The sequence below is a fragment of the Tupaia chinensis genome, unplaced genomic scaffold (genome assembly GCF_000334495.1).
Source record: "Tupaia chinensis unplaced genomic scaffold, TupChi_1.0 Scaffold000075_1, whole genome shotgun sequence".
NCBI classification, from domain to species: domain Eukaryota; kingdom Metazoa; phylum Chordata; class Mammalia; order Scandentia; family Tupaiidae; genus Tupaia; species Tupaia belangeri.
Genome location: NW_006159535.1, coordinates 1,318,336 through 1,335,132, shown reverse-complemented (window position 1 = coordinate 1,335,132; position 16,797 = coordinate 1,318,336). Strand labels below are relative to the sequence as shown.

Sequence of the window (16,797 nt, the reverse complement as noted above, 5' to 3'; positions counted from 1 at the left end):
TGGGTCTTTAATACCATCTGCATTACTGATTCCACCACTCAATACCTGTGCTGGCATGGATCCCTCTGTACCCCGCCATAGACGTTGGGTAACTTCCCCTGTTCTTACAGCTAGCATGTGGTGTAATTTTGCTTTGAGCACTGTATTCACTGCCTGCCTACATCCACCTGATAGCAGGGGAAAAATCAGTTCTACACAATCCCTGGCACATGATCAAACATTTTCATCATGGAAATGCTCATTCAAAAACAAAGGCTGTAAAACATCCCTGGCCATAGAGGGTTGATGTGTTAAACCATCGTAAACTGGGTCCACGGGGGCTTGTTAATAACGGCGTATGGCAATACTACTTAATATCCGGAACTCTTCATTATGACCGTGTTCAAGGTCTTGACCTCTGAAGCCCAGCCTGCCCACACCACACTAGCAAGGAGGTGGTCCAAATATCCTGTTGTACCAGTCTCTTTGGCACCAGAGCTAATTCAGATCAAAATGCACCACGCGACGCTATGGGCAACTGGGATTAGGACTGCTCATTCCTCAAACAGATAAAGTTTCTTCTGATTCAATTTCAGGGGCTACAATCTTTATCTTTTTTTAAGTAATGGTAATTACATTATCACCTATTTTATGAAATGAGAATAAAAAGTAAAGACACACAGAAAATACCTTCAACTGGAACACAGAAGTAGGCAATATCACCTTACCACAATGGAGGGGTCTCAACACCCAAAGCTTCGTGACTCTTGAATGGACTGAGGGATGGATGGATGAATGACAGAAACATACCTGTACTTGCAGCAGGTTGGCAGCTTGGTCTGGTGACATATGTTCAAGGGAGCACTCGGCTGAATAGTTATCTAAGATCTGTTTAAATTTTTCTATTTCTTCATCGCATTCATTAGCTTGTTTTATGACCACCTATAAAATAACCCCCAAAAGAAAAATCTTTGTCATAGCCTTAGGACTAAATTAACAGGTGATTTCTGCTTTCTATCCACAACAAAAGTTCCCGTCGATGACAGTAAATGTGCACCCACACAGATGTCAATAGAAAATGGCAGAGACAGCGAGAACAAGGTCTTCTTGCTCTACAAGATGTCAGAGCACCCTGGCCCTGCCAGGACTACGAGTCTAATTAGACACACCTTCACCCTTAAGTATTTCCAGTTTAGTGGGTTTATTCTGGGGAGCATTTAATGGCATGTTAACATTAAGTTGCCAAGTTCTATGAAATTACTGGTGTCACATATTCCATTTTAATACCTAGTCTCTGTGGGGCCTTCCACGTGGACAGGTAATATTACTGATTCAGAATGAACAGGGCATGTAATTTGAACCATGATGGATTTTCCTAGTCCAGACATATCCTGACCGGGAACCACCTGGGACCAGTGATATCCACTCTACAAGTAGGATGTTGAGGGTCTGAGAGCAGTCTGAGTTTGCAGAATGAGGCAAAAACCATCCAGAATTGCACCTGGAATCTAGTGTTAAGGGATAGTAGAGCTCAGACCTCTTGGGGGACTCATTAATATGACCAAAGTATGAAGAAAGATCAAGAAATAAACTTCAAAAGAATGTCGAGATACTTCATTGGTATGCTTCATACAAAAGCAAAATGCCTTTTAAAACTACGTTTCTGGCCAGTACAGAATTCTTCCTTGTATTTCCTTTAATATTTAACCATTGCTTTTGGCTTCAGGCTAGAAATTAATAACTATGCTCACTACGCACACCTGTTCTGTAGACTTCAATAATAAACTACATCCCATTATTCCCCACAGAAGGTATCTGCCTTAGTTTCTACAGTGAGGACACTTTCAACATCTAAAGTAGGAACTAAAGGAGACAGATCATGCACTAATGGTTTTCATCATCACTGGCTTACTTAGCTTTGAAATGTATAATTTCTACCAACACGAAAAGATGGGAAATTTTGCCAGCAGTCTGACATCTGACTTGGTCCAAAATACAATATCCTTCTCTATCTCTTCCCTTTCATATTTGTGAAGAAGTCACTTTAAAGCACAGTTAGCAGGACCAGCAGTTGGCGTAATGGCTGTGTTGCTGGACTCCCATGGAACCTACTGTGGTTCCAGTCCCAGACCCGGTGGCTTAAACTCACGCCAGGAGTATGTGCGTGTGTGCCCAAGATCCCAAGAGGAGAATGGAGGAGAAGGGATTGCGGTGTGGCCATCCCCCCTGGGGGGTGATTTCTTGCTTTCTGTCTTTCTCTGTCTTTCTGGCGAGCACACACGCCCTATAGCAAAAACTTCTCCAAAAAGAAAAATTAAAGTGTAGTTAGGATGTTATTTTCTTTTTCTAACAGGAGATCAATAAAACACTAAAAAGATAAAAAATAAGAGATCAGATTTTTTCTTTCCTTCTCTCTATGACATTAAAAAAAATCCTGTAAATTTCATGTTAGATATTTTTCTGAGTATGGATGTTAGAAAATTATATCAGTTGGTTAGTGTCCCAACCAGAGAGTCCATATAAGTGAAGATTCAAACCAGGGTGGCTCAATAGCCCAGTGGTTAACACCTTTCTCCAGGGATGCTTGACCCATGGGAAGACCAGGGGTTCAGTTCCCCCATAGGGAATGGTCATGCTGTAATCCCTTCTCTTCTCTCTCTCCTTTCAGGATTTTGGGAACAAACACCTCGGTATTCAGCATGTTTCTCAAGGCATTGGGTTTGGGACTTGAACTGTTCAAACAAGTGGGCCCCAGCAGCCTTAACCACCATGCCATGGATGGCCCTATTCAGTCCATTTTGAATCCAGAGCCTACTAAAGCAGGCAGTTTTAGCCATTGGGAATACAACAGTGAACAAGACAGACCCAAATTCCTGCCCTTGAGAAAACTAGGCACCTACATTTCAGCAAGGATAGAGCCACAGTAAACAACAGACATGTTCATATGTCACTTATACACCATGCTGGAATGAGGTAAAGTACTACAGAGGACAGAAGAACTAACACAAAACGAGGAAACAAGACGTGAGCTCATAGCTGGCTGAATGTTGTTGATGAAGCCCAAATCCAGGGCAGGGCAGCTTTGACACATCACATCATATCAAGTAACAGCTGCCCTGTGGGTGAGGCAGGGCCACCTCGGCTGGCACTACCTGTCCTGTTTTCCCCAAGGGAGAATGACCTCTGCAGGATCCCCTTCACAACTTGCTGTTTGGGAACTGGATCTGACCAGCAGGAAGAAACCAGAAAAGTGGTGGGAGACTGAAAAAGAAGCCTGGATGAAAAGATGCAGCAGGCTGGCGGCTTGAAACTCACGCCGGGTGCACATGTGTGCATGCCCAAAATCCCAGGAGCAGAATGGAGGAGACAGGAGTGCAGTATGGCCATTCCCCCAGGGGGAAATTTCTCACTTTCCCTTTCACTGTCTCTGCCTCTCTCCAGCCAATGCACATGCACTATGGCAAAACCTAAAAAGATGCAGCAGGGTTTTGTTTTGTCAGGTGAGGGTCCAGACCACTGAGCTGGCTGCTCTGTATCCCCCACCCCACCCTGATGCCCAGATCCTTCAGAGCTCTACCAACCCCTCAACGGCCCGCCTTCACTAACGATGGAAGCCAAGCACACTGCCGACAGCAGCTATGACTGAGAAGCCAGGTTTTGAGTCGAGATTTCCATTTCCTCAGCCTCCTTTGATCTCTCACCTGAAGCGGGGAACAGAGCCCTGCGTTCAGGATCTGCAGACAGGAAGCCCCAGAACTCTTCCTGCCCAGGGTCAACAACATGGCACAGGATGATGGGAAGGCAAGTTCAGGACAAGAGGTTTTAGAAATGGAGAAGCCTGCTGGGTAAGCTTCAGCAGTGTCCGAAAAGTTGTTTCCCAGGTTCCTGAGGCTCGAGGAGTCTGTGCGCAGGACGTCAAGTCAGTGACTCAGTGGGAAATACCCGATAGAGAGAAACCGAAAGAAGAGAAAGCTGGCTCTGAGGAAGTGACCTTCCATAAAGGAAAGAGCCAGTTGGTACTTAGAAAAACCTCAAAACATGTTCCATGTAACAGAGCTCTTACAAACAGAAACGCCACAAAGTGCCCAATGTGGCAAAAACTTCAGTTGGCAGGGCCAGCAGGTGGCATGGTAATTAAGGTGCAGAACTCCCACACAGTCAACCATGGTTCGAGTCTCAATCCTGGTGGCTTAAAAATCACACTGGGCACACATACATGCATGCCCAAAATCCCAACAGGTGGACAAAGGAGAAGGGACTGTGGTGTGGCCATACCCCCGAGGAATGATTTCTCATTTTCTCTCTCTCTTTCTCTGTCTCTGGTGACAACATGCACCCATGGCAAAAATACAAATAAAAAGAAAATCTTCTATTGACATTTAGGCCTAATTCTCCATGACTGAAATCTATCTGGTGAGAAATGTCTTGAGTATAATGAGTGTGGGAAAGCAATCAAGATCAGAAGTCAGCTTTCTATGCACCAGATAATCCACATGGGGAGAAACCCTGTAACTGCACCCAGCGTGGCAAAGGCTTCAACACTCCATCAGCTCTTTGCCTGCAGCAAGGAGAAGCCTAATGAGAGCAGGGACTGTGGGAAGGCCTCCCAGTGTAAGCATCCATGGCAGAACACACACTAGAGAGGCCATACGGATGTTCAGAGTGTAGAAAGGACTTCAGTGGGGCTTCAGACCTCCAATCAGCAAGGATCCCCACTGGGGAGCGACCTCACAAGTGTAAGGAATGTTGGAAGGCCTTTGGTCAGAGCTCAGATCTCAGCAAACATGAAGGAATCCACTCACGGGAGAAACACCACGGGTGCCTCCAGCATGGAGGCAGAGCTGCCACACACAGAAGGATCCACACGGAAGAGCAGCCTTACAAACGTGAGGTGTGCGGAAAGGCCTTTTAGCACAGTGCGCTGTGGAGGTGGCACGGAAGAACCCACGCTGGTGAGAAGCCTTGCCAGCCATGCCTGGGGCACATCCTTCCCCCAGTTCTCAGCTCTAATTGAACATTAAGTGATTTCACACGGGGGATAAATCTTATGAAGACTGTGGAAACAGCTTTTGGAGTGAGCTCGAACTGCGCTGGACATAAGAAAAGCCAAACACGGAGTATGGAGAACTCATGAACTTGTGAGAGGAAAATCTCTCACTGTTTCCTAGAACATCTTAGTGGTCAGTAGTTTGACCATCTAAAAATCCAAAACCAAAACACAAAGCAGTGACCAAGATGGAAACAGTATATGCTGATGGCTACTTTATGTATCTACTGGCCTCACGGGGTTACAAATGCCTTCTTAGGTTTGAATCTCACCCTGCAACATTTTACTCATGCAGGTTTTGAAAAACTAGAATGGCATTAAACACACATGACTGGGGCCAGCAAATACTGTTGGACTTCCATGTGGCTCACCATGGTTCAAGTTCTGGACTCTGGTTTCACAATCACGCCAGTAAGAAATGCGTGTGTGTCCCAGATCCCAGAAGAAGGGACTGCAGCATGGCCATTCCCGCTGGGGCGAAGGGAGTGAATTCTCACTTTCCCTCTCATTGTCTCTGTCTCTCTTTCCAGCAAGCACACGTGCTTTAAGGCAAAAACTTAAGGGACCAGCAGTTGGCATAATGGCTATGTGGCTGGACTCCCATGTAGTCGACTGTGGATTGAGTCCCGGACCCGGTGGCTAAAACTCATGCTGGGCATGTGTGCGTGTGTGCCCAAGATCTCGAGAGGAGATTGGAGGAGAAGGGACTGTGGCGTGGCCATCCCCCCAGGGGGTGATTTCTCGCTTTCTGTCTCTGTCTCTCTGGTAAACGGACATACCCTATTGCAAAAACCTCTCCAAGAAAAAAAAAAAATACACACAATGATTATGCTTTAATGTCCTCATCCAGAGCCAAGGAAAGAACAGAAAAACATTACATCCTTAACACATGCCACACCCTGGATGCTAATTTCAATTAAAATTGTAAACAAAATCAGCTTTTGCTGAACATTTTCATCCAATAAGTTGGCTGTCATTATACACTGCTCACCTTTACTAACTCATTTTGCTCTTGAGTTACATTCTCCATTAGTTTTAATTCTCGTAAAAGCTGGTCTGTCCGCTGAAACACAGGCAGAGGTTTCACTCCTGTCTGGGGTAGCCTCAGCTCCACTTGGTAAGACATGATCTCAGCAATTGTTTTCTTCATGGGACGAATATTTTCAAGTATGACCTTAAGTATATAAGAGAAACATGGTAATTAATACATTTTTTTCTTACAAAATTAGCTAGTTTAGTCAAAATTAAAATATTGTATAATTTAGTCTTTAATCTGGAGCTTCATTTTTTTTCCTTTTTTTGGAGAGGTTTTTGCTATAGGGCACATGCGCTCGCCAGACAGAGAGAGACAAAGAGACAGAAAGCGAGAAATCACCTCCCAGGGGGATGGTCACACTGCAATCCCTTCTCCTCCATTCTCCTCTCAGGATCTTGGGCATGCACGCACATGTGCCCGGCGTGAGTTTAAGCCACTGGGTCTGGGACTCGAACCGCGGTCGACTACATGGGAGTTCAGCGCCATAGCCATTATGCTAACTGCTGGTCCCTGAAGTTTCATTTTTAAAATACATCCTCAAAGATAGACAAGAACTACTGCATCATTTGTGATCTGATAAAGTTCTCAGGAAAGTATAGCTGGGGGCAAGGGTAGCCAGCCAGCAGCCAGCCTAAGTTATGCATTTGGACAACCCATTCCTTCCTTCTCTCCTCCCCACTCTATCTAGAACTGTTGTTTTGCAGTGTATATTGTCACGGGGCAGGGATATGTAAGGGCATGTACTGCAAATTGTTATTTTTTAAGACTTATATATTATTATAATTATAATTATTTAATTTGGTATGGAACATATGTGTTCACCAGAGAGAAAGCGAGAAAGCAAGCCACTAGGTCCAGGATTCAAACCATAGTCGGCCATGTGGGAATCCAGCTTCTTAACCACCATGCCACTTGCTGGCCCCCTGCACCTATTTTTATCACAACTACACCCAGTACATACTGACACATCAAGATTTCTACGTTTATGGAAAATGAAACTATGCATGGATTTCAAAATTTGTTTTGCACCAAAGTAACACCAGTACATTAATTCCATTTATCTGTGAACTTTTTAACACATTCTTATAAAAGGCCCTCTCCCCCCCCAAAAAAAGGTATACTGAATGACAGAATTGTCCAACCAAATTTCAAATTTCATGAGTCTGAGGAGTATAATTACATCTTGTTTAATAACATCTGATCCATAGAAATATGGATATACAAAAACAACACATTAGAAGACAATAATATTCACTCTACTAAGTACTTTGTATGCATCATTTCACTTAGGTCCATCTTCTAATGTTCATTCATACATAAGGAAATTGGGTTTCCAGAAGTTACAGGACTTAGGTGAGATCAGATTATAATGGGCAGGGCTGGGATTAGAACCCAGGCCTGCCTGATCCCAAGGCACATGCTTTCAATCATTACATGAAGCAAAAACACATGCTTACTTGCTGTATAATATGTCCCAGTTGCTGTGCTAGGCACTCCCTATACATTAGAACTGGCCAATGTACAGTTACGAAAAAGAGTCCAAGAAACATTAACTAGTAACTCAAAATCACATAACCAGTAGACAGCATGGCTGGAGCAGGAACCCAGTTTAGCCTGATTTCAGTGTTGAAGCTCTTGGATTTGAAGCTCTTGACGGCAAAAATGTACATGAAAATTTAACTGATAGGAAAAATATCTTTACCCAAGTAGTACCATGAACAGGATTTAAAGTCAATGTACATTCTCGCATATTTAGTTTTCAACCTTACTTTGCTATTATTCTAGTAAGCCTATATACTTTTTACCCTATCTTATTATTATATTTTAAAAAGATTTTTGCCATAGGGTGTGTGTGCTCACCAAAGAGAGAGCTATACATAGAGAGAAAGTGAGAAATCACTACTCAGGGTGATGCCCACACCACTCTCTCTTCTCCATTTGATTTGAGATTTTAGGCCTGCATGCACATGTACCCGGTGTGAGTTCCAACTCACTGGGCCTGAGATTTGAACTGTGGTTGGCCATGTGGGAGTCTAGAGCCTTAACTACTATACTACCTGCTGGCCCCTTATTACATGTTTTTGTTTTGTTTTGTTTTGTTTTTACTTTATTTTTTATCATTTATTTATTTATGTTTACATTTCCCCACAAATATTTACATATCAAAAATTTTTTGCTCATACTCCATAGTTGACAGTTAATAAAAAAAACTTTCAAAATCTCAAAACACTAATTTTAAAGATATCAAAATATTTATTATACTTTGTTTTTAACTCTATAACAACAGAGACAGGATGGTTTTAAATATTTCTGAGAAAATAATTACATGTCAACTACTCAAACTATTGAAAGGCAAACACTCAGTATACAAGTCACACATAAACCTTCTCAATCCAGCCCTGCCTACCAAATATTCTGTGATATACCATCTGCTAGCAAAGATCGGTCTCTTGTTCTTCCTTCAAAGTCTTCCTCAGGATAACCCTCTGGTTGTGGCTGCTAATTAGCAGTCTCTACTGATTACAATGCTGGGCTGGAAAAGTCCAGGTTATTTTATGGTATGAATTCTTTCATATAGCTTCTCTAATCCTCTCTGCCAGGCAGAACTGTTTATAGTGCCAGGCCATCTTTCCAAGAGCTTCTGTTGGCTTACTTGAGATCTACCTTAGCTCCAAAGTTTTCTGGTTTAATCGTCAGATATGACATTCCAGTCAGAGCCCTGTCCAATAACGAGTATTTCCAATTTCTGATTCAAGGCAACAGGTATTATTGAACTTATGCAAATAACCATTCTGCCACAAAATAAGAATACTCCAAAATATTTTCCAATTCCAGACGATTCAAGAAGAGAGAAAAGTTTGTTTTAATTTAAAGAAACAAACAGACAAGAAGAAAAAACATTTTAAGAAATTGCTGAACCTATTAACAGCTCAGGAGGTTCAATAAGTGTTGAAGACTTCAGTGACCCTTGTCCTTGTCTGAGTGTTTTGGGGGTCTAGAAGATGAGGTTTAGAGCACAGCTTTAGTTGCCTTGGTCCCTGAACATGGTTTTAAATATTTCTGAGAAAATAATTACATGTCAACTACTCAAACTATTGAAAGGCAAACACTCAGTATACAAGTCACACATAAACCTTCTCAATCCAGCCCTGCCTACCAAATATTCTGTGATATACCATCTGCTAGCAAAGATCGGTCTCTTGTTCTTCCTTCAAAGTCTTCCTCAGGATAACCCTCTGGTTGTGGCTGCTAATTAGCAGTCTCTACTGATTACAATGCTGGGCTGGAAAAGTCCAGGTTATTTTATGGTATGAATTCTTTCATATAGCTTCTCTAATCCTCTCTGCCAGGCAGAACTGTTTATAGTGCCAGGCCATCTTTCCAAGAGCTTCTGTTGGCTTACTTGAGATCTACCTTAGCTCCAAAGTTTTCTGGTTTAATCGTCAGATATGACATTCCAGTCAGAGCCCTGTCCAATAACGAGTATTTCCAATTTCTGATTCAAGGCAACAGGTATTATTGAACTTATGCAAATAACCATTCTGCCACAAAATAAGAATACTCCAAAATATTTTCCAATTCCAGACGATTCAAGAAGAGAGAAAAGTTTGTTTTAATTTAAAGAAACAAACAGACAAGAAGAAAAAACATTTTAAGAAATTGCTGAACCTATTAACAGCTCAGGAGGTTCAATAAGTGTTGAAGACTTCAGTGACCCTTGTCCTTGTCTGAGTGTTTTGGGGGTCTAGAAGATGAGGTTTAGAGCACAGCTTTAGTTGCCTTGGTCCCTGAACATGCCAGGACACATCTCAGATTTAAAATGGCTTTTTGTCTGAGTGTTTCGGGAGTCTAGAAGATGAAGTTGAGAGCATAACTTTCATCGCCTTGGTCCCCGAACACACCAGGACCTCAGATTTCCTTACTGCATATTTTTAAAAAGACATAATAAGTGTTATGAGAAAATACTTTTATTAATGATCCATGCTTACCTCCCCATGCTTAAGGTGCTCTTCAGGTGAAAAATCAAATATTTCTTTTGATAAGAGGATGGCTTTGATTTTTGAAACTCTTTTCTCCACTAATTTTACTTCCGATTCAATAGCAACAACATCCTAGAATTTCAGAAACAATAACATGCTCATGCAATATACACTGTACATTAATAATCTATAAAACAGAATTATTATCATTAATGCTACTCTCATATTTAATCAAAGAATGTTTGTCACTTATATTTCTTAAAAATCAACCAAGTGCTAAACAGGTAGTGGTCACTGTTTTTAATAAAAATGTGATTCCATTGATGGCATACCACACTACAAAGCACTGCTTAAACCTTACTAAAGATCAGCAATGGGACCATTTTTAATTACTTACACTCTGAAAAAGAACCAAGGTAGCATATATCCAATTTGTTGTTGTTGTTAGATTTTTTGTGTTTTTTTTTTTTTTTTTTTTTTTTTGCCATAGGGCTCATGCACTCACAGCAGAGAGGGAAAGTGAGAAATCACCCTAGGAGGGATGGCCATGGCCTTCTCCATTCTTCTCTTGGGATGTTGGGCACACACACAAGCACAGTGCTGGCAAATTTCTCAGGTCACCGGGTCCAGGACTCAGGCCAGGCAGTCAGTCATGTGGGACCCAGTGCCCTAACCTGCACACCACCTGCTGGCTACTGCATCCATATTTTTAAATAACCTCTCAATCATCTTCAAAGTGTTTCTCTTGTGGAATGTGTTTAAATACTTAACATAGGTGGCTCTGGCATTCTAGAAATTCCCACTTTAAATAAAATGATAAAGTCACCCTTGAGAAACTAACACACAGGATCTGAAAAATTGACAGGATGTTCTTCCCAACTTCTAACAAGCAGAGTGTCACTGAATTACTTTATAACCTACTCAGATAAATTTAAAGAATAGCTTATTTGTCCAGTGGTTATTGTTTCACCAATGTCAATGTCCAGAACCTGGCAATAACTTTAAGGAAGAAATGCTGCAAAAATAAGTTAAGATATGTGCTGCAAAACCTACGTATCAAAGTAGGTAGAAACACTACAGAAGAAAAGTCTTCAGACTCAAATTTTAGCGTTTAATGCAAATGCACTGTAGCAACAGGAACACATAGCTAATAAAGAAGTTTTTTTTAAAATGCCATAGAAACTGTCTGAGGGTTTCAAATTACAGCAACTTGGAGCCATTCATTCTAAGGACAAATTAAACTTTATTTATTTATTTATTTTTCAAAGAATTATTTAACTTAATTTATTTATTTTAATTTGACAGAGAGGGACAAAGCGAGAGAGGGAAAAAGAGAGAGAGAGAGAGAAAATGAGAAAGCAAGCCACCAGGTCTGGAATTTGAACTGTGGTCAGCCATGTGGGAGTCCAGAGCCCTTAACCACCATGGCACCTGCCAGCCCCAGGACAAATAAAATTTCATAAGCCTGAAACAGATGAAATAGTAAATATAGTAACTGTTTATAGTGATATCACTAAATTATGAAGAAGAGTTTAATTACATTGAAATTACTTTCTGCACCTACTGTTTAAGAAGGTACATAAAATTATATAGTGCACTTAGGGAAATTTCCATTAAAAATTATAGAAGCATTTTAAAACTTTGCAATAAGCTTCAGTAACCAAGAATACTTACTTTAATAATTACTGGGGGGCAGAGGGATAGCTTGTTGCACGGTGATTAAGGCAGCTGTATCCCACATGGTCAACTGGGCCATTTGAGTCCCAGATCCAGAGGCTTGAAAACCATGCCAGGTGCATGGGCAAATGTGCCCAATATCCAGAAAAGAGAAACGGGGGATTGTTGTGTGACCATGGGGGTGCTTTGGAGTCCCCTTTTCAGCAAGCACACATGACCTCCAGCAAATGTTTTTTTTTCAAACATAAATAATTATTGGGCCAGCCCTGTAGCCTAACAGTTAAGCAAGCTGGATCCCACATGGTCAGCCAAGCTCTGAATCCTGGCCCCGGCAGCTTAAAAAACCACGTCAGACATGTGTACATGTATGACAAATCATAAGACAGAGAAATGGAAGGGCAGAGATTGCATCCTGGTGGGCGGATTTTCTCCCTCTACCTCTTTCTCTGACTCTCTGAGTGCGCATGCTTTCTAGCAACTTAAAAATAGTAATTATTACCTAGAATTACAATAGTGCAGCATAGGTCATGCAACTGAGAAACAAGATAAATAATTAAGAACTAACCGTCTTTAAAAAAAAACAACTCATTTGCCTTTATTATGTGACTCTGCCCTTACATAAATGCCTTATCTATTTCAAGCAAAGATAAAATTATTTTAAAATCCAGTGGCTACAAACAGTAGCCCCTAATTAAATATGTGCTATTGGTGAATGAAGACTTGAGGGGTGATCTGTTTTAATTCCCTCTTTCCTAGTCAGTTCTTTTAAATCGACAGTATTGCAACATGTATGTCGTCTTTGACAAAGAGGGAACACGGAGCTTATCTGATCACGATCCTTCATCTAACTAGCCCATCTCGAGTTGAGAGTATGGACGAGCCTTCTGTTGTAGTTCTGCTACAGGTGACGAGGTGAAGGAAAACATAATTCAAGAAATAAGAACACAAATAAAAAATTTGCCAACTCATACATCGCCATATAATTAGGAAGTGATTAGTATAACACTAATTTATCAAATAAAATATAAATTAAAAGTAAGTGATTACGCATTTATGGTATAAACTTACATCAGCCATTCGCTGAACCTGTGGAAGGGTTTCCATTATTTTTTGTTGTAAAGCTGTTACTTGATTACTTAACTCTTGTATGGATTGTGTCAAATCATCTGTTTCAAAAATTATTGACAGGTCTTCCAGATCCGTGAAGACTGAATGTAAGAGATTGTGCTTCTGTTCTGAATCTTCCAAAGCCATCTACATAGAGAAACAAAGGGAAAAAGAGACAGAGAAAGAGTAAAACAGAGAAACATCAGGACACTGAAATAAGAGGACACGTTTAAATCAGATAAAATTTCAATTTGTCTCAATATTTCAAACTCTAGTCATTTTCATGATGAAAACATTGAACACTCTCTATTGTCAAGGGCAGTAGATGATCTTAGTGTATGTACCTATGATATTGTGCTCTAACGACAAAGATAGGTATTTAGGCTTCCTCCCCAGTTCCTACCAGAGAGCTTCTAAAACTCTTGGAATTCCTGAATGTTGCAGATGAGAGAAGCACCTTGTTAGTCATAATGAGCACCTTGCAAACATGCATTAACTTTCAAATTTCAGATTTCAAAACATCTCAGACACCTCTGGAAATGTTCTGCCTGCTATTGTTGTCTTCAGATAATTCCATAGAAAATAATTGATATAAAAAGCACAATTTACTTATGCAACTAGAATTCTCATCGTAAGTCTCCAAAATTAATTAGGTTCTTCAGAATTATATATTGCTCATATTTGAATTGGTTAAGAAAAGCAAAACTTAAAAACCAATAAAATACCATTTGTGATAGCATCGAAAAACATTAATACTTAGGAATAAATTTAACAAGACACATGTAAGACCTGTACACTGAAAACTACAAAAAATGCTGAGAGAAATCAGAGATGAACAAAACAGAGATATATATCATGTTCCTGGATTGAACAGTCAATAAAGCTAAGATGGTAATTCTCCCCTAAATTGATTTACAGATTTAATACAATCTCAATAAAAATTCCACTAGACTTTCCAATGGACCTCTATATAGAAACTGACAAGCTGATTCTAACATTGACATGAAAATTCAAAAGACCTATGAGCCAAAATAAATTTGAAAGAAAACAAAGTTGGGGCCAGCAGGTGGCATGGTGGTTAAGGGGCTTTGTTGATTTACTCCAACATGCCCAACCATGGTTTAAGTCCCAGGCCTGGCAGCCTGAAAATCATACCAGACACATGTGCATGAGTGCCCAGAATCCTGAGAGGAAATTGGAGGAGAAAGGATTGCAGCATGGCCATCCCCCTGGGAGGTGATTTCTCACTTCCCCATTCTCTCTGTATCTCTCTCCAGCAAGCATATGTACCCTATAACAAAAAACTAAAAAGGAAAAAGAAAGAAAAAGGACAACATTGTAGAACACATACTACCTGATTATAAGGACTTACTATAAAGCTCTAGTACTCAAGACTCATATTGTTTACCGAATAGACACATAGATTAACAGAGAAGAGTGCACCCAGAAACAGACCCACAGGGATGAAGTCAATTGATTTTCAACACGTTCCAAAGTAACCCGATGGTGAGAGTCTTTAATAAATGGTGCTGGAACATTTGGCTGTGACTATGGGAAAAAAGGGAACCTTGAACCTTGATTCACACCACATATAATAAACATGAAATGGATCACAGACCTGATGGAGTTAAAACTATTGAGTTTCTGGAAGAAAACATATAAGAAAATCTGTGATTTGGAGTTAAAGATTTTTTTTACATATAGCACATAAAAGAAAATACTGATAAACTGGACTTCATCAAATTAATATTTGCTATCTGCAAGACAGTATTAAGAGAATGAAAAGATAGGGCCAGCAGGTGGTGTGGAGGTTAAGGTGCTGGATCCCACAGGGCCAGCTTCACAGTTTGAGTGTGTGCCTGAAATCCTGAAAGGAGAGTGGAGGAGAAGGGATTGCAGCATGGCCATAACCCCTGGGGAGGTGAGTTCCCACTTTCTCTCTTGTCACGCTCTGGTAAGTGCACATACCCTATAGCAAAAACTTTAAAAAAAGAATAAAAAGACTAGCAATAGACTGGAAAAAATATTTGTAAATCACATGTGACGAAAGAGTAAATTTTCAGGATGTTTTATAAGTAATTCTTACAACTCCATAATAAGAAAAACAACACAATTTAAAAATTGGCAAAACAAAATTGAACAGACACTTCACAAAGGGAGTACACAAATGACAAATAATGACATGCATAAATTCTCAAAATCATTATTTTTTAGAGAAATATCATAAAACACAATGAAATATCACTAATATTTAATAATTCCCTATAATGGCTAACATTTTTTTAAATCTCTCTTTTTAAAATTTTGCTACAGGGTGCATGAACTCGCCAGGGAGAGCAAGAAAAGGAAAGTGAGAAATCACCCAGGGGATGGCCATGGCACAATCCCTTCTCCTCTATTCTCTTGAAACTCTGGGCATGTGCACACATACATCCAGTGTGTGTTTCAAGTTGTCAAGTGTGGGGCTCAAGTCACTCAGCCGTGTGTGATCCAGCCACCTTACCCACCAGGCTGCCAGCTGGTTTGGAATGGCTGAAATTTTAAATATAGACTATGTCAACCGCTGGTAGATATGTGCAATTAGAACTCACATTGTGGTGGGAATGAAAAATGGTAGTCTTCCTCAAGAACAATTCGGCAGCTGCTTATTTATCTAAACACTTACTCTGAAGGTCAGCAATACCCACTGTCAGGTACGTATTCATTGAAACGAAATAAGGGGCTGGCAGGTGGCATGGTGGTTAAAGGTGCTGGATTCCCATATCATTGACCGCAGTTCGAGTCCTGCACCTGGCAGCTTGCTTTCTCACTTTCTCACTCCCTCGCTCGTTCTCGCTCTCACTCGCACTCTCTTGTACAAATGTTCTGTCCCTCTCTGGCCAAATTAAAATAAATAAAATCAAGCAAAATAATTCTTTTTTTGGGGGAAAAGATTTTTGCTATAGGGCGCATGTGCTCGCCAGAAAAAGACAGAGAAAGAAAGTGAGAAATCATCCCCCAGGGGGCATGGCCACGCCACAATCTCTTCTCCTCCATTCTCCTCTCAGGATCTTGGGCACGCACGCACACATGCCCGGCGTGAGTTTAAGCCACTGGGTCCAGGACTGGAACTGCGGTCGACTACATGGGAGTCCAGCGACATAGCTATTATGCAGACTACTGGTCCCTAAATAAAATAATTATTTAAAAAAACCAGAAACATACATTTGTATAAATATATGTATATAAATATTCATAGCAGCTCTGCTCATAGTGGCCTGTGGTAGGCAGCCTCCAAGATGGTCTCCCATGATGGCCACCTCTGCTGTTCATGCCCTTATAATCTGCTCCCTTCAGTGTGGGCAGGACTTGTTGATTTACTTCTAATAAAACATGGCAGAAGTAACAAGGTGTCGCTTCCACGATTATATTACAAAAAAGACTGTGGCAGGGACCAGCAGGTAGCATGATGGCTAAGGTGCTGGACACTCTCACATGGTCGACCATGGTTTGAGTCTGGACCTGGTGGCTTGCTTTCTCACTTTCTCTCTCTCTCCAGTCAAATTAAAATAAATAAATGAATAAATAAAAATAAATAAATAAAATCTTAAAAAAATAATAAATAAAAAAAGAAGGTGGCTTCTGCCTTGGGAGTCCACTCTCATTCTCTTTGAAATCCTTCACGTTGAGGGAAGGGAGCCGCCATGCCCCAAGGCAGGCTTGTGCAGAGGCCCACATATCTGTGTACGCGAGTGGATCATCTGAGCCCAGCCAACAGCCACGTGAACGAGCCTGGACATGGATCCAGTCTTCCCCTCACCCAAGTCCAGACTTTAGATGAGCCCACAGCCTTTTGATGACCCCTGCTGCATTCTCAGGAGAGACCATGAGCCCTGGGTATATGGCGAAGCCATGCCTGGATTCCTGACCCGCAGAAATAAGATCGGCTATTTAAAGCTACAAATGTGAGCAATCCCTTCAAGGGCTAGACC

General features: G+C 41.0%; 1 protein-coding gene across 1 annotated transcript in view; it reads right to left on the bottom strand.

Annotated features, from left to right (window-relative positions):
- The window catches only part of SYNE2 (spectrin repeat containing nuclear envelope protein 2), a 339,863-nt gene that overhangs the window by 159,915 nt on the left and 163,151 nt on the right, over positions 1-16,797 (bottom strand). The window contains exons 57-60 of the mRNA XM_006142397.3: positions 12,788-12,973; positions 10,052-10,174; positions 6,018-6,200; positions 790-921 (exon numbers count right to left, since the gene is read on the bottom strand). Coding sequence (XP_006142459.1) covers positions 790-921; positions 6,018-6,200; positions 10,052-10,174; positions 12,788-12,973 — 624 coding nt within the window. The remainder of the gene's footprint in view (positions 1-789; positions 922-6,017; positions 6,201-10,051; positions 10,175-12,787; positions 12,974-16,797) is intronic.